This window comes from Ptychodera flava (assembly GCF_041260155.1).
Source record: "Ptychodera flava strain L36383 chromosome 23 unlocalized genomic scaffold, AS_Pfla_20210202 Scaffold_23__1_contigs__length_28996876_pilon, whole genome shotgun sequence".
In the NCBI taxonomy this organism is placed as follows: domain Eukaryota; kingdom Metazoa; phylum Hemichordata; class Enteropneusta; family Ptychoderidae; genus Ptychodera; species Ptychodera flava.
The window spans coordinates 20,027,361-20,051,700 of record NW_027248277.1 but is presented as its reverse complement, the minus strand read 5'-3'; the positions used below and the strand labels follow the sequence as shown (position 1 = coordinate 20,051,700).

The 24,340-nt window shown below is 36.2% G+C and overlaps 2 protein-coding genes across 2 annotated transcripts; both read right to left on the bottom strand.

Annotated features, from left to right (window-relative positions):
* Positions 1 to 9,070: 9,070 nt before the first annotated feature.
* LOC139123823 (tripartite motif-containing protein 2-like) lies at positions 9,071 to 10,516 on the bottom strand. Its single transcript, XM_070689974.1, has 2 exons — positions 10,216 to 10,516; positions 9,071 to 10,059 (listed from the first exon to the last, which is right to left on the bottom strand). The coding sequence occupies exons 1-2, from the start codon at positions 10,514 to 10,516 to the stop codon at positions 9,071 to 9,073; spliced, it is 1,290 nt and encodes a 429-aa protein (XP_070546075.1).
* A 105-nt stretch (positions 10,517 to 10,621) lies between these two features.
* LOC139123821 (E3 ubiquitin-protein ligase TRIM56-like) lies at positions 10,622 to 11,266 on the bottom strand. The gene has a single exon (XM_070689972.1). The coding sequence runs from the start codon at positions 11,264 to 11,266 to the stop codon at positions 10,622 to 10,624; it is 645 nt and encodes a 214-aa protein (XP_070546073.1).
* Between the last annotated feature and the right edge of the window lie 13,074 nt (positions 11,267 to 24,340).

Genomic DNA, 24,340 nt, shown 5'->3' with positions numbered 1-24,340 from the left:
CCACCAACTGACTTGAGTATTGTATGATCACGGTCGAAGCAAATCATGTTTTGATTTCATACGTTCAGCTGGGGAGTTCTTGGTGACCTACTTCTTGATCAGACGATCCACTTTAATAGTATGGATACTGACATGTGACACATTCAAAAGCTGCCTTTGTTTGCTCATATTGTTGAAACTTTTAAGTACATATAGTCCATGTTGGCTTACACTGATTTGCGGAACGGAACGGAACGAAATAGCCACACAAAAAAGAAAAATAGTTTCTCTTAATAACAGTCCATTTCTTTCTTCTGTCCACTCAATTTTGGAGCGGAACAGCATGGAATTTCGGATCTAAAACAGAAATTTGGATCTAAATAAAATGTCATGTGTTTTTCTTGCCGTAATGAAATCGTGAATAAGACTACTAATAAGAACTTTATTCCATAGAATAGTATCTGTAAATTCCTCTTTTCAGTATATTTTTTACATTTGTTTAATTTGTAGTTAAAAATCTTGCAAGAAATTATGCCCCTCGCTGTCGAATTTGATAGGATATATATATTATATGTAGGGGTAATGCATATAGTACATCTGAATTTTATCATTTAAGATTTTTTTTTTTCCTTCACAGTACCAGTCGATACACTATCCAACTGGAATATACGCTATAGACAGCACAAACGACAGTACACTTGACTACACCCTGGAAAATGGAGCTTGTCCAAGCAGGCTTGGAACGGAGTATTTCTAGTGGTCGTCAGCCAGGTCACGGAATCTTCCATTTACAGAACAGGGGGTTTAACCATGAAGACTTCCAGAGAATCATGTGTCAGTTTATCATTTAATATGTCAGTACTTTTCTAACTATGAATGAAAAATGATGGATATATAGCTTTAGCCACCCTGTCATCCCCATTTTGCAGTGCACAGGTCCTACAATTCTATAGAGAGCAGTAAATGGTTGGAATGAATCATTTGCAGTCAAAGGTGTAAATTTGTCTGAGACATTAAAGGAACCAGTCCTGTTGTCAAATGTATTCCTCGGGTCCATAATAAATTAGATGTGAAATCATAACTGAGAAATCACCGCCCCAACATTTCTCTTAAAAATTAAAGTATTTTTCTTAACTGTCTCACCTGGTCACTCATCTGTTGATTCACTGGAAGACATGAATTTCCTGTTGAAATAGTTGAGACATGTACAAGAACATTATTTAATGACTCTGGGTTCAACCATGAATCACATCATACCATTGCCTTTATACCATACCATACCAGCACGAGTATAATTTTGCATATGCAAGTAAAGATACCGACATTTCTGTAAATTTACCAAACTTATCAAAAACCATGTGATATGAAACTACCAAAGCGATGTTGAATGTTGTATCCATGTTAGGCTTGCATATCTCTGAAACACTGATTTCTATGACAAAGTGACATGTCAGACACTCTGTTAAACAGCAAGGCACCTATACCCATTTTCACTATTTATTCTCATAAATGCACCACGTTTTCACACAAACTGACGTTCATTTTGAACATGATTGAAACTAATTTGAGAGAATGAGATCTTTTAATTGTTCGAAATTATCAAAAGAGTTAGGTGACCTATATCTGAAAGTTGCAACATTACAAAATACCCTCAAAAACAAGTGCAGTGCAAAGGAAAGCAGATGAGCTTACATTTGCAGGTAACCAACATTACTAAACTATCACACATAAATACTTCAAAATTTACACGAGTATCTGAAAAAAAACCGTGAATTTTCATGTCTACCAAGCTTTGATGGCAGGGGCTAAAAGGCAAAAACTTGAACAAAAATTCAAATACTGCAGGTCTCTTATTTATGGACAAGAAGACCAGTTGATATTGTTCCCAAAACAGGCATTTGTCCATAAACCTCAAACTGCTCCCATCTATTACTTCCAAATTTTATCATGTAACCTTTAGTCGAAGTACATCTTCTAAGAAAAACATTGATTTTATCAGCAAAATAAGGACAGTTATGTTGTCCGCTGCAGTACATCATCAAGAAAATACTAGATTACAGAGAGTGACGATCAGAAGATTTCTCAAGTCTTACCACTTTTCTCATTTGAACCTTGTCAAAACTGTTTAAAGTATAACGGCTGCTTGTACAAAACACGGCACTTTCAATCTAAAAGTAGGATTGTTTGTAGTCAATGACCACTACAAAACTAAGCTTTCTTGCATGACTTGTAATTTTTCATCACATCCTGTGAAAGTAAGAAATTGGTATTTTTGTGTTAACACTTATTTGCAATTTTGTTGAGCGATACATTTTCTATTTATTGTTATTTTTCAGACTGTAATGTTTGAAATGATGAGGACTTTTGAAATCATGTGTGCTATTCCATAATCTTCCACAAGAGAGAAGATTATAACTTGCCAGCCTTCACTATTTACAGTCGTCCAATCATAGTCAGCCATTCATGCTTTAATTTGCATTGGCTTTGTCAGAAGCTACTTGATTGGCTAATCCGTATACTTTGGTAAACCAAGAGCCATCAAAGACTTGATGCCAATATCTTGACTATGTCTTATTTATGTATCAACAAGATACATTATTGCGTGTGCTTGTCATGAACCTTTTTGTTTACATTTTGCCATTAAAATTACCTAGCAGTATTCAATTTTTTCAGATGAAAAAGCAATGTAAAGAGAATAAAAAGTGCCAAAGGCAGCTAGAATTTAGAAAGAAACGTGCCAAAGAATTTATTTTTCTTTGCTACTTTGTTACAGCTTTGTCCATTTCTGTAAATGTAATTAAGGTCTATAAAAAGGTGATACAAATATTACTTCTTAACAACTTACTTGTTATTCCGTATTCTGAAGTCAAAATAACAATATGTCTTTCTTTACCACGGTAATAAGTCCTACCAATGGTAGTTCAACCACAGTTACTTCCTTGATATCCATCCTAAACCCTTATCCAAGACACAATATGAGACATGGGATGTGTCATTGTGGTGGGTGTTGATGGGGTCCTTGTGCTGGCATCGTCTTTTGACTTGCCAGTCAAGTGATAAACAACATAAAATGTTGCTCACATTTACCCTCAATAACGAAGACTGCAAATGATGTCAGCTGTAGAATTTAACAATGGAGGATTTTGAACAATGTGGTAATAGTTTAATATCATCAAATGAACAGCAGAGACATATGAAAATTGTGATTTGAAAGTATGTTATTTAATTTTGAGTCCTAGTTCAACAAAAATTTGATTTCATGTGAGAGAAATGACTCTGGCAACTATGACTCAAACAATTTGACTTACTTGTTGAGTCCAAATATTGAATTTTAATGTTCATTTCTAGCTTCCAGTAATTCTGAAAATTTTTTCAGTGTGGAAAACAGAAAATTTGAAGTTCAACAATGCTGTACAAAATGGTGTATAGCTATAGGATTTACTTATTTTGAAAAAATACTCAGCGTGAAACGACAGCACCCAGAGTTTAAATTAAAAAGAATGTTTGGCAAGCTTGAGATGAAAGAATTGCTTGTTATTATGAAAATTAGAAAAAGAAAGAGTGCATCTTGATTATTTTACCTTTTAAAAATGTTCAGAAACTAGAAACAGGTGAAATGTATCATTTTTGTCCATGCCTTTATCATTCTGCCTCTATAAGACTTCTGAGTTTTGGCAGTGTGTGTTTGCCATTACAATTTTTGTTGTTTTACAATTTTTACACGGTTGTGTGCTGTTGTTATAATTTCAAGTTTTGTTATTAGATTTTCTCAAGAGAAATAACTTATTTAAAGAGAGCTATTTTATGTGTAACACAAGTTGTAAATAAAGTTTATGCGTTATAATTATAATATTTCTTGACATATTGTTTTTATATTGACAGTTCATTAAGGTAACATGCATTTGCCATACCAAGTTGTCATGTTGGCGGCTGAAGCACAAACATGTAAGCATGACAATATATTTCTCAGTCAGCCTAAATTGTTCACATGCCACTGTCTTTGAAGCCATGAATCCTACAACCACAATAATCTTTGGTGTTATTCCTATTTAGTTACTGGAAGATGGACTGCTACATTTAGTATTTGACACTGGAAAAGGATTAATAATACATCACCATTCTCCACTACATATGATATTTCTCAGACTAGTGGTCTTGAGTTTCCATGTCATTAATGTTGTTACTCTGATTGACAACTGTCTCTGCTTTGTCATGCCTATGCCAGCCTCTTAGGACAGAGTTTGTGACAGACTAATGAATTTCAACATTCCACACAATTGATGGTACATGCACAGCTGTAGAGAATTGGATTTACCTGTCTGCAAGTGTCTATGTGCTAACCTGACTTGCAGTTTTCACTGCATTCCGTTCACTCAACTGACTTAATGCTTACTTTGTTTCCAGTTTTGTGACTGCAGTTACTTTGTTACCAATACAGTGATTTACAACCCAGTTTCTGTTGTTATATCTTGCAAATTCTGTGACTTACTAAGTTTGATTACTTTGCAACCAATTCAGACTCTGTAATGTAGTAGCTAGTATTTGATGACTTTGTTACCTATTCTGTTACTTCACATTGGGTCACAGTGTTAGTTCTGTGGCCAAATCCATGGTAATAATTTACTGTGTTACCAAATTTACAACTTCAAATCTGTGATATTACTTAGGCTACTACATTACCAATGCTATGATTTTCTACCATCCATTCTGCCAGGTTGTGGCCACTGTGCTTGATCTTGAACCTACTATTTACTTTTTGTTTTACACTTCTTGCCCTGTAACTTGAGAGCAGTTTTCATGTTAGCAGTGTATTTAGACACTAAATTATCTCACTGCATTGTTTTGACTTTGATTAGATTTTTAATTCCGATTTTGGAACAAAAAAATCCTCATACAGGTAGCGGAATCTCACTGAAGTCCATGTTTTAACCCACTTAGGCTGCTTCTTGTAATGCAATACCTTTGTACCGTATACTTTTGGAAGCTGACAACCATCAAAGACGGTGTACATGCTAATTAAAAAGAATATGTTAATGAGTTGCTGTGGTCATCAGGATATCAACCTGGGTTACTCAGAGCCACACTCTATGATAGGGATTTTGGAAACCTTGAACTGGAACAACAAAATGCAAATCAAAGAGATCCAGTGATAGGTGAATGTCCCCGTGATGTTGAACTTAGGGTGAGTTTTTCAGTAAGGTTTCTTTCAGAAACATTCCTGGGTACGAAGGTTCAAGTTTGTATTGAAAACAGTGGCAATGTACCATGGTCAGTTGTTTACCCTTTCGCCACTATGGTTTGGCCCAATCCATTGGTTTCTGTGGTAAGTTTGACCTTTACAGAAGGAAATAAGAGTGAAATTGTTAAGAAAGTGAAACTTTTTTTCCATCTATTTGGTCTGATGGCATGTCAATGCGATAGATAGCTTTATATAGAATACAACATAACACTCTTGGTGTTCACAGACAATGCCCCAGAGTTAATTCAGGGCTCATAGCATGCCCTCCTTGCAGTATTAGCACCACACCATTGCACACCCAGTTGGTGTTTTGTTTTTTTATTTTGTTTGGTGGTTTTTTGGGGGGTGACAATGACTGACTCCATCCCCTTCCTTGACAGCTGGGATATCATGTAGGCACTGAAACCCGAACAACAATCATCACATGACATGCCTTCCAATTACTCTTTCCCATAACCCATCTTTCCATGATCGATGTTTAGGTGAGAAGGGGCCCTGGACCACTTCAGCTTTTTAGCTCCGCTGTCAGCGACGCGGAGCTTATCAAATAGGTTGATTATCCGTCGTCGTCCGGCGTCCGGCGTCCGGCGTCCGTCGTCGTCCGTCAACAATTGCCTTCTCCTCTGAAACCACAAGTCGAATTGCTTTGAAATTTTATATGCAGTTCACTTGGGGTGACCTCACTTCAGTTTGTTCAAATCATGGTGAAATTTGCATATTTGTATTTTTGGGGCATTTTTTGGTGTTTTTGGTAAAAAAATCTTCTTCTCTGAAACCGCTCGTCCGATTGCTTTGAAATTTGATATGCAGTTTGCTTAGGGTGACTTAAATCAGATTTGTTCAAATCGTGGTGAAATTTGCATATTTGTATTTTTAAGGCAATTTTTGTCATTTTTGGTAAAAAAATCTTTAAAAATCTTCTTCTTCAAAACTACTGGTCAGATAGCTTTTATATTGGTACATATGTCCCTAGGGGTGATCTATTTCAGATTTGTTCAAATTATGCAGAAATATGCAAATTTGCATTTTTAAGGCAATTTGTGCCATTTTTGGTCAAAAAATGTATTTCTCAAAAAGTACTGGTCTGACAGTTTTGAAATTTGGTATACAGGTTTCTATAGATGAACTAAGTAATATATATTGAATTTCTGATGAAATCTGTAATTTTGTATTTTTGGGGCAATTTTTGCCATTTTTGGTCAAAAAATGTGTATTTCCAAAACTACTCACCTGATAGCTTTGAAATTCAGTATACAGGTTCCTACAGATGAACTAAATGATATTTATGGAAACAATGATGAAATCTGCAATTTTGTAATTTTGGGGCAATTTTTGCCATTTTTGGTCAAAAAATGTATTTCTCAAAAAGTACTGGTCTGATAGTTTGAAATTTGGTATACAGGTTTCTATAGATAAGCTTAGTAATATATATTGAATTTCTGATGAAATCTGTAATTTTGTATTTTTGGGGCAATTTTTGCCATTTTTGGTCAAAAAATGTGTATTTCCAAAACTACTTATCTGATAGCTTTGAAATTTGGTATACAGGTTTCCATAGATGAACTAAATGATATTGAATGAAATAATGATGACATCTGCAATTTTGGTATACAGGTTTCCATAGATGAACTAAATGATATTGAATGAAATAATGATGACATCTGCAATTTTGAATTTTAGGGCAATTTTTCTCATTTTTGGTCAAAAAAAGCGTTTCTCAAACAGTACTGGTCTAACAGCTTTGAAATTTGGTATACAGGTTTCAATATATGAACTAAGTGTGATATTTTGAAATTATGATGAAATCTGCAATTTTTATTTTTGGGGGCAATTGTTGCCATTTTTGGTCAGAATATTTTATTCTCAAAAAACCAGTTATCAGATAGCTTTGGTTGACATGTTCTTAGGGATGATCGAATGTGATATGTATTTTTGCAGCTTATTTTAGCCACTTTTTTTATGGCCACTGCATTGAGTTATCAAAGATTTCCACCTTCTTCATCAACATGTGTCAAAAATAGTTATTCTGTACATAAACACAGCGGAGCTATATCGGCCGCTAGGTCGCTTGTCTTGATATAAACATAACTAGAGAGTATAATTTTTGAGAATCTTAACCGTGTTTATATTTCACTCAGTCTTACAAAATGAAACACAATGTGAGTACAAACCAGTCCATCGTAGACATCAGTGACACGGTTACATCTGATATTGAACGAAGAAATTACTGATTTATTGCTTTAAGTATAGGAACAATTACACACAGAAAATACACTAAAAAACAGCACTTTAAACTAAAGAAAACCAGTCCCAAAATTGTTATACCACTTCAAAGAGATAGCTTTATATTGTCAGCCAATTTTGCAGTTCTTACATGGTACATCAAATATTAAAAGTTCATTCAGCTTATTTAAAATGAAGTAGTTGAAAGTTTGCTATGTTTTACTTTCAGAAATTTCAAACTGTAAAATGTGGAAATCAAAACATCTGTCTTTCTTTTTGTAGAATGAAACATATACAAGTAAACTTACACAAACTTGAAAATGTTGAGAGGCGTGGTTTCATTGTATTGAATATTTATCTAGTTTCTGTGAAATATGTACATTATGTCTTTTTATCAACAAAGATCGTAAATATCAATCCTTTGTCATCTCAACATCGATGTGGTTTTAAAATACATTTGAATGAATCTAAAGAAGTATATTTTTGTGAGACCTCTTTACATTTGATGATTTATAAAAACATTTAAAATACCAGTCTGCCAAACTTACCAAGCATTGATCTCTCTGGCGATAAGGAAATGTCAATGTTGACAACTTAATTTTTGTGCGAAAATAAAATATATTGTCAACTATGAAATCGTATATTGTGCATAGAAGGCCGATTCCTTCTACATATGCATTCTATGAGGAGAATAAGAAGGAAACATCTTTTTATATATGGAAAAAATACTATGAATATTGAAAAGATTTCAACTGTTATCCCTTTAAGATAGTTTACTTCTCAAGAAGAAAAGACTTCAACTTTAGATCATAGTTTCCTCAAGCAACTTTCAACAAAATTCTTTCAAATGCAAGAATAAAATTCGGGTATCGCCGTGCAAATTTTGGTGCATGGGAATAAAATAAAATAATCCAATATGTACTGATATTTGAAATTCAAAATCTTCCCATTTCTGGGTTACCTCTATAGGGAAAAATCAAATTTTCAATTTTTTAAATACTAAGACCTTAAAAAGTTTTCTTACTCCAAGAGTTTTAAAATGAACCTCCACAAGTGGTAGATCAGAAAAGAATTGTAAAAATTTGAGAAATTGAATATTCTACCTGAACTTCACAAAGTAAATAGAGAAGAAAAATCTCTGTACACACAATTACGTCCATCTACTCAGCTTTGTTCTGACAAATGAACAAAGTGAAGTTGAAATAAAGGCACTTTTTCTAATAATGGAAGAATGTGATGTGAATACAAAGTTCCTTCATGGATGAAGTAAAAGTACAAATATCTCTGAAACTTCTTAATGTTTTAACTGTGTGCAAAATGTACAAACCAGTCACAAATTATATGTGATTGAGTGAGATCAAACTATGAAATAGCTTTAAATTGTTTTACTTAAGTTGTTTATAACAAGAAAAAGTGTAAATGCAATATTGTTACAGAAAGAAAATGAACTTTTTCCTTCCCCTCTGCAACGTAACAATTTTGTGATTGGATTACTGACAAAAAAGAAATATTCGGTATAAATCATCTGCATTTAAAAGATGTACATTGAAACATCATTGGACATTTGTGTTAGATTTTGAGCAATATCAATCCATAAAACACAATTTTGGACAATATTTTGTGATGTTATCACTGTACAAATACTTTGATAGAGTGGTGGTTGGAATCTGCTACAATCACCCTGCAAGGTATATCATCTGTCAGTGCTATACCAGTGGGCCAGTTCAGCTCATCACTATCACTATCAATACGACAAACAAACTTACCACTACTCTCAAACTTCAGTATGCTGTTACTAGTAGTAACATAGACATATTTATCATTTTCAATTGCTATTCCCCTTGGGTATCTCATCTTACCATCCCCACTCTGACAATCAAAGGAATACAAATACTGGTAATCTGCATTGAATACCTGGATACGCTTGTTCAAGTAGTCTGCTACAAATACCATTCCAGTACTTCCTATGACTAAACCCCTGGGGCAGTTAAATTGCCCTTGATTTTTACCTCCTGACCCAAATGATCTCAGGTATTTACCATGTTCTGTATAAACCCTGACACAATTCCCACCGCCATCTGTCACATAGACATTGCCATCTACAGGACTAATCCCAATACCATATGGATTTTTCAACTCATTTTGTCCAAAGCATCTGATGACATGTCCATTCTCATCACTGACAACTACTTGCTTATTGTTGTCATCTAAACTATGGTATGTATTATCACTTGATATAGCTATATCACGTGGTGTGAATGGCTTGATAAACTGTTTGAATTCCAAAATTTTCTTAAATGTTCCCTCTCTGGTAGTTATCTGCAACCTATTATTGCCATAGTCTGCAGTGACAATGTCTCTGTCTTTGTTTATGACCACACTATAGGGATTGTTGTACTGTCCCTCAGCACTTCCTTGACTGCCAATGGTCTTCACCAATCCTTTGATGACAGGTATGATGACAGGACAGCCTGGTATTGGTTGATCTCCTATTGTCATGGTAACTTGATATTTTCCATCCAATTGTCCAGACACTGTAACTCTGTGTGTACCATCTCTGTTATCAGCTACATTGATGTCTTCCCATGATGCACCAGGTTTTCTTACCTTGGCTTTCACTGGTTGTTTTGGGATGACTTGTTTTCCTGTGGAATCTCTGGTTGTGATCAGTAGGTCTGCAGAGTCACCTTTCCAGAGTTGTTTTGGAATGTTTTCAACTGTACACTTTGACATATATACATCAGATTTATTTATTCCCAAAATTCCATGCTCACAGAACTCATGTGGTGTAAATATGAAGTCCTCATGTTCATTCTTTGGTGTAGTTTCCATGGTAATCAGTTGCTTGATACGAGTGCTGACATCACCCTTTGTGGAGAGAAGTTGAGCAGCATTCCCATAATGCATCAGTGTCTCTATGTAATTGCCTGCACTCTTAATGTTATCATGTTTTAATTCCATCTCATCAATATTAACAGCTGCTATTTTAATTTTTAGTTTGTAATTGTTTTTCAGTTCATCTATCAGTCTCTGCTCTTCTCTCTTTATTTTCTTGATGATTTCTTCAGCTTTCATTCTCACCTTCCTTTCTTCTCTGCTGCACTGCTGTGTAAGATCATGTGTATCTGCTTGGCCAGGGTTTTGTTCTTTCCAGCTTCCTGTTCTTTCACTTTCAGTTTGTCAACCATGGCTTTTCAATTCTGTTAGATACTCATCTGCTGCATCTTTCAAGTATCTGTGTTCATGTTCTGGTATGCGGTGTTTGACTATGGTGCAGTTTGTACAGACAGGTACCTGACAGGTTTCACAGTAGAATTCAATTTTATTTTCAGTGTGGACATTGCAATATTCCACTGCTTGTAATGTCACAGGACTGGTTGACTTTGCTGTTTCATATTCTCCAATGGTCATCAATTGATGTATCCGTGTTATTGGCAGATTTTTATGTGCCCTAACACAGTTGTCACAGAGATAGTGTTTGCACTCCACACACCTGTGAGTGGCTGTGTTCTGTTGGCAGCCTTCACATTTGATCTCAGTTCCCTGTATAGACTCCAGTCGTTGCTTGAATATCTCAATCAGATTGCTCATAAAGAAATTGCCTTTTATCGCTGGCACTCCTCCAACAGGAAGCTGATATTGTTGTCGACATTCTGGACAGTTTAGAGATCCAGTCTTCTCAACCAGTGTGACTAAACACTGCTGACAGAATGTATGCAGACATGGTAAAATTTTAGGAGACTTGAACTGCTCCAGACATATGGTACAACACAGGAAATCTTCACCGATTTCTTCCAAAACTTTGCGTTCAGAAGCAGCAGCCATTGTGCATAGGAGCGTCGGTCAACCTGAGACAGGTACAGAGCTGATAGCAGATAAGGCCCCTCAACAAGATATTGTCACATGACTCACCAACTGTAGTATCACAGGGAGCAGATTGGTAGGGAGTGTTTTTAAGTATAATGGTTTACCTTATTTGATTTTATTAATTTTGACTGTGATATTTCAAATAAAGCTTTCGACTCCAAACTGTCTGACTGTGTTTTCAATTTCCTTATCTCCTCTTCAAGTGTTGACTTAATCAATTAATCCGCTGATACGGACAGTGGATTAGCAAGTTTTGGCAATGTTTTCGGAGTCTTTATCTCCTCTAAGGACTTGTGGTAACATATAAAGCAGTCAGTCAGAGTGGAGTTGAACTCTTTATTTGAAATAATAAACAGTTTTCTTTTTTTTTTCTTTCTTTTTTTTTTAATCAGTCCATCATCAGGGGCTCAGGGCACAACACCATGCTAGACCATTATTCTGACCCTACCCGGTCTTGAACCGGGCGTCGAATTCACCATCCTAACCACTGGACCACGGTGCCCTCCTTAAATTAACAGTCAAAATTAACAAAATAAACATAATCAAAATTAACAAAATCAAATAAGGTAAACCGTTGCACAAAAAAAAACTCCCTCCCCACCCCAGGGACCTTTCTCTTCTCCCTGTGGTAGTATTGGAGTGAAGCAAATTGTTTTGATTTCATACGCTCAGCTACGGAGGTCTGTACGTGTGACCTACATCTTGATCAGGTGATCCAGTGTGATACAGACATGTGTCTGCTGTTGGAGGTCACTTCTACAACAATGCCGCGCCGGTGTAGACGGAGGAATTTTAAATTTAGTTCGGGTAGAACCACAGTTAAGATTATTATTATCACAATAGAAACACTATGTTCCAACCGATATACTATCCAACTGGAATATACACTACCGACCGTGTAAACAACAGTACACTTGACTATAAGCTTACACCCTGGAAAATGAAGATGGCCCGAGCAGGCAAGGAACAGAGTATTTCTAGTGGTCGTCAGCCATGTCAAGGAATCTTCCATTTGCAGGACAGGGTGTTTAACTATCAAGACTTCCAGATAATTGTGTATCAGATTATCATTATGTCAGTACTTTTCTAACTATGAACACGATTGGAACTAATTTGGGATAAGTGGATTTTCATATTTCTTAAATTTCTCAAAGTTTGAGGTGCCGTATAGCTTAATGTTGCAATATTACAAATTGCTCATAAAAACAAGTGTGTAACTTAAAAGAAAAGCTGATGAACTTACATTTGCAGATTATATCGAATACTTCACCATACATTATCCCAAATTAGTTCCAATCGTGTTTATGAATGCAAAATGATGGATAGACAGCTTTAGGCCTATAGCCACCCCGTCATCCAATATTGTAGTATGCAGGTCCTACTTAAAGATCAGAAGGGACACGGGGGGGCAGATGAAAGTCCCCTGGGGTGGGGAGGAGGTTTTCTTTGTGCAACGGTTTACCTTTAATATTTGATTTTATTCATTTTGACTGTGATATTTCAAATAAAGCTTTCGACTCCAAACTGTCTGACTGTGTTTCCAATTCCTTATCTCCTCTTCAACCAGTGCACATACCACTCTAATTGCTGCGCAAACATTGCCAACTTGTTAATGACTGAGCGTATCAGCGGATTAGCTTATTAAGTCAACACCACAGCCGTCCCACACGTAGTGAAATAAGGACGGCTGTGGTGTTGACTCAATCACTTAATCCGCTGATACCGACAGCGGATTAGCAAGTTGGCAATGTTTTCGGAGCAATTACAGTGGCGTATACACAAGTTGGAGAGGAGATAAGGACTTGTCGGTAATATATAAAGCAGTCAGACGGTGTGGAGTCGAAATCTGTATTTGAAATACCACAGTCAAAATTAATAAAATTACTTGTAGTAATAAAGAAAGCAGTCAGATGGTTTGGACTTGAACTTTATTTGAAATATCACAGTCAAAATTAATAAAATCAAATAAGGTAAACCGTTGCACAAAAAACTCCCTCCCACCCCAGGGGACTGATTTCTTTCCCCTATGGTCACACGTCCAAATAATCGACTCTGCTTCCTTGAGAGGGACAACATTTTTTGACGCTAACTCTTCATCTCACTTAATTGCTACTGCCATATATATTGGAGTATAAAACGATTTTAATCACGTATCTTTTTGCGCACATGTCCGAGTACTCAACTGTGCTTTCTCAGTGACAACATTTTCACACGCTAACTCCTCACCTCTATTTAAACATACGTTGTCATTGACCTCAGAAGTTCACTGAAATAAAAGAGTCTTAGGCATGCAAAAGCGTTGCTGTTTTTGGTGCCGATGATTTGGGGAAGATGCCCGATTTTCGTAGTAAATGTCTTCTTCAAAGAATATAACACTCTATGTTTTTGGATTGGATTAAAATTTACCTGCCTATTCAAGCTTTCATCTAGATTTGGTTCAAGTCTGTGATTTGTTAATGTTTGAGTGGAGTGAACGCAATGATATGTATTTTGCTTTCATGTGAAACGCGCGCGTGAGTTAAGTGGACGCGATGAGTTCAGTTCACCGGAATCACCGGCAGAAACTAACTCGCTATACCATAGGGAATTCGATCTCCGATAATGACGATGACGATGATTAAATATTTGAAAATGAAGAAAAATAAAAATATATTTGAACTCAGTAAATGTGTTGTTGTTGTTGTTGTTGTTATTGTTGTTGTCTTTGTCGATAGTATTGGCAGAAAAGAACAAATTATGCGCTGCAAAATTCAACACATACAGCCTTACTATAAATGTGCGTTGCAAATTCAATACAGCCTACCTATACATGTGCGTTGCTGCCTAACTATACATGTGCGTTGCAAATTCAATACAGCCTAACATTACCCAAGGAATGTCACTTCATTGCCACACACTTTTTTTCAATCGCCAAAAATGCACCTAGCATGCATCGAAATCGGTAAAATTCTATGCTTACTAGGTGCATTTTTGGCGATTGAAAAAAAGTGTGTGGCAATGAAGTGACATCCCTTGGGTAATGTTAAGCTGTATTGAATTTGCAACGCACATGTATAGTTAGGCTATGTTGAATTTTGCAGCGCATACTTTGTTCTTTTCTGCAAATAGTATCAACAACGACAACAAACAATAACAGCAACAACAACAAATTTACTGAGTCCAAATATATTTTTATTTTTCTTCATTTTTAAATATTTAATCATCATCATCGTCATCATCGGAGATCGAATCCCATATGGCTATACTACACAGATTCAAAGGTAACGCATTCAATCGCTGGGAAAACCTGTCCTGGGCTACCAAATTCGAATAGGTTTGTACGAAATAGGAGAGACACAAGAGAAACTATATTTTAAATGATTTTATTTTTCAAAAAGTCACCGACTTGAACCAAGTCTAACTTTTCATCCAAAAATATTGACCTCCTGGTAGGCTTTATCTTAAAAAAGCTCAATTATATGCTTTGATATAAGCTATAAATCCATTCATCTGACTTTCAAAGGAATAAACCCGAATGTACAGCCAATCTGGGAAGTTTGTGCGCTCCGGCGGATTTTTTGAGTGGCTTGTAAAAGATCGCCCATATATACGCGTCTGGAAACTCGACTCCTCTTCCTTTAGAATAACAACATTTTCACACGCTAACTCATCACCTCTCTTTACACATACATAGTCATTGACGTTAGAAGTTAACTGGGAAGATGCCCGATTGTCTGGTAGCTGAATGTCTTCTAAAAAGAATGTTATATTTTTAGTTTTTTGATTGGATTAAAGTTTACCAATCTGTTGAAGCTTTTTAACCACAAATATTTACCACAAATATTTACCTGCTAAATGCCTGCATGTTATCTATTTATTTGAATTACGAGAGGAAAAACCCGAAAATTTGGCCAATTTGGTAAAAGCTTCGCTCCGTCGGAATTTACGCTTTGTTGGCGTGCAAAATATCGCCCGCACGCGGCCGAACACTCGACTCTGCTCCTTGACAGTGACATCATTTTCACACGCTAACTCTCCACTTCTCTTTACACATATATACTTTTTTTTTCAGCGGGAAGATGCTCGATTGTTTGATAGCTAATTTACCTTGTAGAAAAGAATTTGACACTCTAAGTTTTTGGATTGGATTAAAGTTTACGTGCCTGTTCTAGCTTTTCATCCCAAAATGTTGATCTGCTAGATGGCTGTATGTTAATAAAACCTCAATTATATGTTTAGATATAAGCAAAATCTGCAAAGCATATCTATTCATTTGAATTTCGAAAAAAAAACCAAAAGTTAGGCAAATGTCAGAAGTTTGTGCGCTCCGGCGGAATTCTTTGTTGGCAAGCAAACGATCGCCCGCACGTGGCCGAGTACTCATCTGTGCTTCCTTGAGAGCGACAGCATTTTCACATGCTAACTTTTTCACCTCTCTTTACACATACGTAGTATTTAACCTTACAAGTTCACCGAAGTCACGTTGCTGTTTTTGGCCCTGATTAATTTCAGGAAGATGCCCGCTTGTTTGGTAGCTGAACATCTTCTAGAAAGAATGTGGCATTTTTAGTTTTTGGATCGGATTAAAGTAAACTTTACATACCTGTGTAGGCTTCACATTCAAACATTGACCTACAAGGTGGCTGTACGTTGAAAACACCTAGAGTATATGCTTTGATATAAGCTAAATCTGCAAAGTAAATCTATGTAGATTAGTCAGGATGGAAGGATGACGATTCCGCGTTTTAAACTTTTGAACTACTTTAGGAATAATATCAGTACGCCGTGCGCAAGTTGTCAATCATTTCCAGTCGTCCGTCGCGCGCGTGAGCGAGGAACACGGCGTTCACGTTCGTTCGTGTATGAAGCAAATGCCTGAGGACCTCTCGGTCAACACGACTACCTTCCGCAAAGTTATACACTATTTCAAAGACAGCATAGGCCTAGAAATTTATCACAGACGAAGATACGCTATTTTTCGGGAAAAAATATCGTGTGAATCTCGACGGCGCAAACACTGTAAACGTCGAGCCTGACCCACGGTAACGCTACCAGCTTCGAGTTCGTGGTTTCCGCAAATTATTCACGGCTTCGGAATATACAGGCGGTACACTCTTGTGTTTATATTGTTCGGATTAAATGTCGTAGTCTGTGAAAATATCGATTTCATTACATGACTTTTGGAGGCATGGACACCGCACTTGACCCCCTTGTTGCAGTGGAAACCGTATGTCTACCGTGGTCTAGTCTACCGCATGAAAGTACACAGTGCGTCGAAAGTTCAGGCGTCGGCGGGGTCCATACGAATACGAAACCCCATGCATATCGGCGACAAAACTAAAACACGAGGTCTCAAAAATTTGCCTAGTTGATGTATTGTCAGACTCTAATAATCATGACTAATGTTTGCGATATTTTCACGTCAGACACATTTTGATCGTGGGAGAAATATCGGCCGCCATGTTGTTTGTTTACATTTACGAGCACACCGAAGATCGACGCAAAAAAAGGTCCGACGCACCAAAATTGATGACATAGACGCGGGTTGTCGTGACGTAGAACGACCAGAGAATAAATCCCGTATTTTTTTGTTCGGAGACGACAAATTTGGCATGTGCATGTGATCATGCCTAACACCTTTCAAAAAATAAAAGCTTTCAAATTTAATAAAACGATAAAAATGTGTACTTCCATTTTGCTATCACGTTAGCGACGACGGCTAAATAGTTCATTCGTATGGTTAGCTGCAAAATCTTTAATCGTCAAGCATTTAGCCATACCTTCTCTCGCATACTCTCCGCGACCAAGTGCTGTTGTAGTGTCCAATAAATACGTGGGCATCTGCGAAGAGAAACGTTACACAATATCAACTCATTATTTTTTCTCTGTGAAAGAGAATCATTAAAAAAAATGGTTAAGGACAGGGAAGAATCATTAAAAATAATGGTTAAGGACAGGAATAACTGTAATTTCAAATGGCAACATAATAAAAATAAATATTTTTAACTTATGCGGACGTCTCGTCAAAAAATCGACTTTTATCTGAAGTGGTTTTGCCTTCATTGACTTATTCTGGCCGAAAATCTTCAGCCGTACTTTAAAAACACAGTAGTTTACATTTTATATATAGTGAACTTCGTTATTTGTGTCCTTCACGAGAATAAGTGATTGTGACAAGAAAATGAAATTAATCATGAAAGAGTATATTTCGTTAAAGGCGAAATTTTCCTGAAGAATCATTTTTATGTTCTGTGTAAGGTAACGTGTTTGCTGAAAACCTTTTAGGCATAGCATTTCTTTGAAAGATACCCATCATCTAAAGCGTAAAACGATCAAAACAGCAATTTTTCATGTTGTATAAGATGATGTCATCGTGGTAGTATCGGATTAGTAGACTTAGACTGGCATCAAAACTATCTGTCACTGTTGAAATAGCATCAACGTAGCTGTTTTCGTTAGGTTAGTAAAAGTCCAAAGTATAAACTTTCTCTAAATGGGTAACACATGTCATTTTTAATTGCAGAAATCGGTAAATCAGGTAGATTGATAACGAGAATTGGAAGGTGCTGTCTTCAACAGATTTATAGGTAACTTTGAATAGACTCTTTGCTTAGACTTAGTTCATCTGTGCATGGGACGGTGGTTCATAAAATGCATAGTTCATAGAGGTAAGCTTATTTATCAGTGCAATGCTTTTTTATTTTAAATATAAGATTAAACAAATGTAAACTTACTTGTGCAGATTTCTTGTTCAACAAGAGACCATATGTAAGGATCATTCTTTGCTTTGGTATCTATGTCACTTGTGATATTTTCAGCAGAAAACGTACTTGCGACTCCTAAATTCCTAAGTATTTGCACGAAATTCTACAAAACAAAAAGCCACACCACATAATTTGCTATAAAAGTCAAGACAGTCGAAACAATACCTCCGAATCAAGCCACTTGGTGTGTGCTATGGACTGAAACGAGAATGTTGATATTTGCAAAGAGAGAATGTGGATTTTGTGATGTATGAAATGTTATCGTGCACTAAGAATAAATGTACCGATAATTAATATCCTACCCCCTTGTTTTGGGAAAATGCCTACCAAACAATCAATGAAAAAATTACAATGATTACAGCTAATCGTTGGGGATAATATGCAGTCCAGGGCTGCATTCAGGTTTTAATGGCTTGAAACATATGCAATTTATTTGGAAAATAAACTAGATATTACATAAATCCTTTATAAACAGAAATTAAGTACAAATGGAGGTATTAAAATGGTATGCGACCGCAATTACCGACTTCACACAACTTCGTCACTTTCGAACAATCGTCTCTCACCATAAGACAACAAACCGACATACCAGTAGCCCTACAAATAAACGCAGGCGAAATAAACTTGATATTACATGACTCCACAAGCAAGTAACGTATTCAACATTCATAAATGCCAGAGAGCAGAACGTGCATTCTAAAATTTATTTGTAAATGTAAATTCGAGAATTATCGTATATTGAGCGCGTTTGACTTGTCACCTGAGCATGTCTTAATCTTGCCGATAAACGAATGTAGTCTCCACAGGCCATAAGCCTTCTCTACTCAATGCCAGTGTGGGTACATATTATGGACGTGCACAATGCGTGTATCCAGCGTCACGGTCCAAATCCATGCAGTGATAAATGAAAAATTAAAATAACTTTCAAAAATACGATTTTCATTTCGTTGAAAAAGAAGAAACATTCTTTACTTTTCTTTACTTTAAAAAAAAATACTTAAAAAACATTAAAAAGTTCAAAAAATTACATTTTGATATGTAATTTCGAGTTTAGTATATTGGGAATCATATGTCGGATTTCAAACATGAAAAAGCAGAACGCATTTTGTTAATATTTAAAAACGGGAGCTTTATTGAAAAAGATTCATTGAAAAAAATATGAGAAAAAGAAATCCTATTGACAACATTTGAAATAATGCCTTCTATTACAATAGGCTTTTTAAAATATTTCAGAATGGATTGGGCGCAAAAATACTACCAAAACGTTATTTCAAATTTTTGTCATAAAAACGGAAAATAAATAGAATTGAAATAAAAATTGCATTCTGAAGGTTAGTTAATGTAGAAATGCGCCTCGCGACAGATATTCGTAATATTATACTTTACAATGCTTTATTTGAGAGTGCTAAAGTTTTGCCAATATTTGTCTGGTTTAGACCGAAGATTGAAGGGCGACAGTACAACCAGACACGTTATATTGAGAAAGTTTCTAGGCTCAAACTCGTATTACGCTTTAAATAATTTGATTACGACTATGCATGCTCCTTCTCTTATTCAGGGCTTAATGTATCACAACAAATTAACGTCGTTTAGAAATAACACAAAACAAAATTTCAGATTTATTTTGGATCTGCTTCCCCGCACACACATTGATGTCACGCATTTTGAGAAATTAAACTCGCTTTCAGTTGAACAAAAGGTTGCATATGTAAAACCAAACTTGATGCATATGATGGTTCATGGCCAAGGAGCGTCTTCTTTGTCTGTAACTGTACCCTTGAGACAAAATATTATCATTGTTATTAAAACTTCTTAACAATCGCCATACACATATAAGTCATAGTACGCTGTACAGAACACTCAAAAGAATATGCAACATTTACAAAATACTTAATGCAAGCAGCACGGATAATAACACACCACACGAGCAGTCCTGCGGTGAAACAAATCACTTACAATTCATGTTAAACCGCGTTCAAAATACTCAACATTCCTTGCCGTACGAATCTCTGCAGGCAACATATTTCACAAAGATGGCACGCACACTGAAAAGGCTCTCTGGCTGTATGTCTTACTGAATTTACCGCGAAGTGGAATTAGACGTAACTTATCTGCATAACGGCGATCTCTGGAAGGAACATACTGCTCTATCAGCTCTGCCAAATGCACACGTGCAAAACTTCTAGTAATTTAAAAGCAGTTACTTATATACTTTAAAGGAAAATAGCATAAACTTAAACTTAATATGTACTTCATCAGGCAGGCAATGTAAATCAACAAGTACAAGTGTAGTATGATCAAATTTGCGAGAACGGCTGATTAAACGTGCTGCGGTGTTTTTATTTATTTATTTATTTATTTATTTATTTATTTATTTATTTATTTTTTATTTATTTCCTATACTTCCTCACTGGCATTCAAAGATAACAAGACTGAACACAGACACCCAAAAAATAATAAAACAACTATACTGCAAGAGAAAACACATACAAAGGCGAGACTGAAAACAGAAGTTTGGAAGAGATTGCAAACGATGCAGCTGATCTATACAAGTGACTATTATAATCTAACTGAGATGTCACAAATGCGAGGATTAATGAGTCGGTAGTGTCCTCATCCATAGATACAACACTCTACGTGCTTTTTCCGTTCATATACCATTTGAGCTAAAGACTCTCAAAATAGTTTCAATATTATCGTAACTATGGAATAATTTACCCTGTAGCATCAGGAATGTTGTCTCGAATTGAGCTTGTATACAAAAAGTAAAGACCTATATACAGCGTTCATGTCACAAGGTCCAACAATTAGTTCGGTGAACTTTTTCGCGTTTTGGTGTGTTAATTACTTGGGTAATTAATCTACATTATATTATATTACAGCTTTGTCAAAAGAAGTGAATTTTGTGCCGTTTTACCCCCTGATTATTACTGATAATGTACCCCATTATAAAGCATCGTGGCCCCTCAGCGAGCATAACAATACAAGGTTTTTGTTTATAAACGAATAAAGGCGTGGGTAAGCCCCAATAGCTACGAATGTTTAATAGACCGATCTCAAAATACCCTTAGTTTTACAAGAGTTTTCTTTGAATAAGACCCTTTAGAGTCTGTAAAGTGTATAACGCTTCCACGAGTGTCAAAGTGGCATGTAAATTCGTAAATTCAAAGGTTTTAACGTCATTTTAGATTTCCCGCCATTTTCAAAAACTAAAAATCATAGAAAATCAAACAAAAATCATATGACATAGAAAATAAAGATTAAAACGACAAAATGTTGGCCATCCTGTGCTGTGCATTGAAGTAAATGCCATCATGCTCGTTTCTGGTATGATCACGATGTGTATGTGTAGGAAATACTGGGGTTTTTTTTGTATTTTTCCCGTGACGGCGCCATTTATGGATGAGGCACCCGTTTATTATTAAGCCTGTTAAAACTTGTAGGCGTGATCCAATTGCAAATCAGCTAGCAGTGTACTTCAACACGTCCTTCAGTTAGAACATTTACACGAATCAACTTTGGTTTGAAAATAAAATCATGAAAATAGTGCATAAAATAGCAGCCATTGGCGCTTTATAAGAAGGGATATTATGGAGTAAACATACATGCAATACATTTAACGATAAATCTTGATAATGGTGTACTATATCGATAATAATGTCTTTCTGTGCGATTTATCAAAAATTTCTAGTCCTCCTGGGTGTACTCTTCGTCTGTTCCGTCTTGCTCGCGCTCAGCTCCCCTTCGATACTATGCAGTACTCAGTGCTACGTTGTTTACAACATGGCTCGCTTTGTTGATATATAATATCATGTGTATATAGGTAGGTGAAACCGAACTCAGTACGCTGGAAAATTGCAACAAACCAAACGAGGAGTATGAGTATTCCGAGGTAAATTTCTTTATCTTTTTTTTTCGATTCATCGCTGACGAAAATGAGTGGAAAATACATCTAGTCACTGCGAGGCGACAGTGAATATTATGACTTCTGATGCTTATATTAATATATATTAATATTCAAATTAATTAGCTGTTCACATAGTACTCAATATTCACCAGGAAAAAAACAAAACCAAAACGAAACAAAAATGTTGAATTTAAGGGTGATCGAGCCACTAAATTTTTTACCAACAATTTTCGTTTTTTTTTCTATAACAGTGAGACTTATATGTGATGATGAGATTACGACAAAAATCAATGTGTCACCAGATTAATTTGGCAGCAACAGCGATTTTAAATATACCCACTTTATCCCATTGGCATGACAGAAATTATGAATTTCCCGTAAGCGTTGCCCTACCCGATATATTTACTTTCACTTCCTTTCTTGTTTATTTACATGTGAACCACATTGAATAATAAATGACAGTTTTAGCTATTTTTTCCGCTGAAAATGTGCATATGAATTTAAATTACCATTTCCCAGGCCTTCCAAAACAACAGTTAAAGCTGTTGCAAACTTAAAAGTAATGACCACGCCTTATCCATACTTTGTAGAATTATTTAGATTTCCAATCCAACAATTTCGTTTATTTTCATACAAATTATTGTTCAGATATTGCACATTATATGCATCAAATAACAATATGGGGTCACCAGCCTATTTACAATGCTATGTCACCCTCTCCCCATATGTGAAATGGGAAAAATCACAATTTGATGAGAAATATGTCCTTTTCAAATTATTTTTAAATACTGTAAATGTATCAACATTCAAATATTTAAAACGTTCAAGTCGAACATATTATAATGATCATTCAATCATCACTAACAACGTCCGCTTTCATGCTAAAAGCTCTGACAATAAGATGTATATGAAGATAGGTTTCCATTAAACCACGGTGTAATTAGGCCAAAGTAACTAAATTATTTGTTTGCGTCCACTCTTAATGGAAAAAGTACGCGTCTAAACGGCTGAAAAACACATACAAGAAAATTAACACAATGTAATTTGATTGCAGCAAATAAAAAATTGTAACAAAATTTTAGTTCAGAAAAGCTAAGCGGTTATGTCCTAAAATATCCTATTCAAATACACTGTGTGTGCTTTTCATGAAAACCTTAAAAACCTAGGCGGGTAGGGACGCAAAACAAAGAATTTAATTACGTTGGCCTTATTACAGTGAGCACGGTCACGTATAGACTCTCCACAGTCGCTGTGCCTTGTTTTGTGCGCGCCCACGATGGGCCTTCATTCGAAGACTACGAAGACTACGCTGTGCAGCTGTGAGCACGCGCTGCCAGACACAGCGACTGTCCGTTTTTGCAAGGGTATGAATATCATAAGGGTAGTGACGTCAAAACAAACACCTCAGATCTAACTGGGCGGAGAGAATATATACTAGTAGCCGGTAGACCTATACGTGGTATGTTTTTATTTTTCATTTTTCATTTTATTTGGCGCTGCTACTTGTCATTTTTGTTTTGATTAGGCCTAACGGATGCGTGGAGTTCTATAAAGTACCCGGATCAGGCAGAAATCCGACCGGTCGCTTGCAAGAACGTTCGCTGATCACTGCGTCTCACGTGACTAGCTAGACGCAGCACGAAGTCACTGAGGCGGGGACCAGCCAAGCAAGAACGTCCAGACCCTGGGATTCGCGTCGCGTCTCTGAAGGGCGCGCGTGTTCCAACAGGGAAGAACGCGAATCGCAGGGTCTCGGTCACGTACAGTGGACGCGCGCGTCGTAGAGGGCGCGTTCTATTGTTCGCAGCTATGATGACGTAGCAAGCATCTCGATCACCCTCATAGTGGCACTCCCACTTGGTAACATTTTTAAAACACACTTTCTTAATGCCAACGGTCGATATTTGACGTGGCTACTACGTTGATATTGTCTGTAATTGAATGTTGTGCTACTAGCGAATAGAATGTCTTTTTGTCTGTGATACTGATCGCATCAATCAGCTTATAACATGAAGCTCGCTGCAACAGGCCCTTGACATGATGTCGATATTCGTATTAATGAAAAATCCGTTCTTTTGTTTGCCTTGCATTTCACGTGCTTTGAGCTCTTTGAATGACATGATATTGAAATTTGATGTTTCAAGCTGGATATAGACGATAAGAATGTAATTTGAACCATAAATGTGCTGCTCATTTTTGTGCGTTGAACGTGCATGTCCAGTGCAGTGAATGCGGAATATTGTTAAATGTATGCAGTATACAGATTCAGGGCCGATCATACTGGGCGATGCTCATTGGCTTCAAACTCAGTTTTCATTTGCTTTTGTATTCGTTTTCTACAAACTCACTGGCATTACCCAAACTATAAAATAATAGCAATAA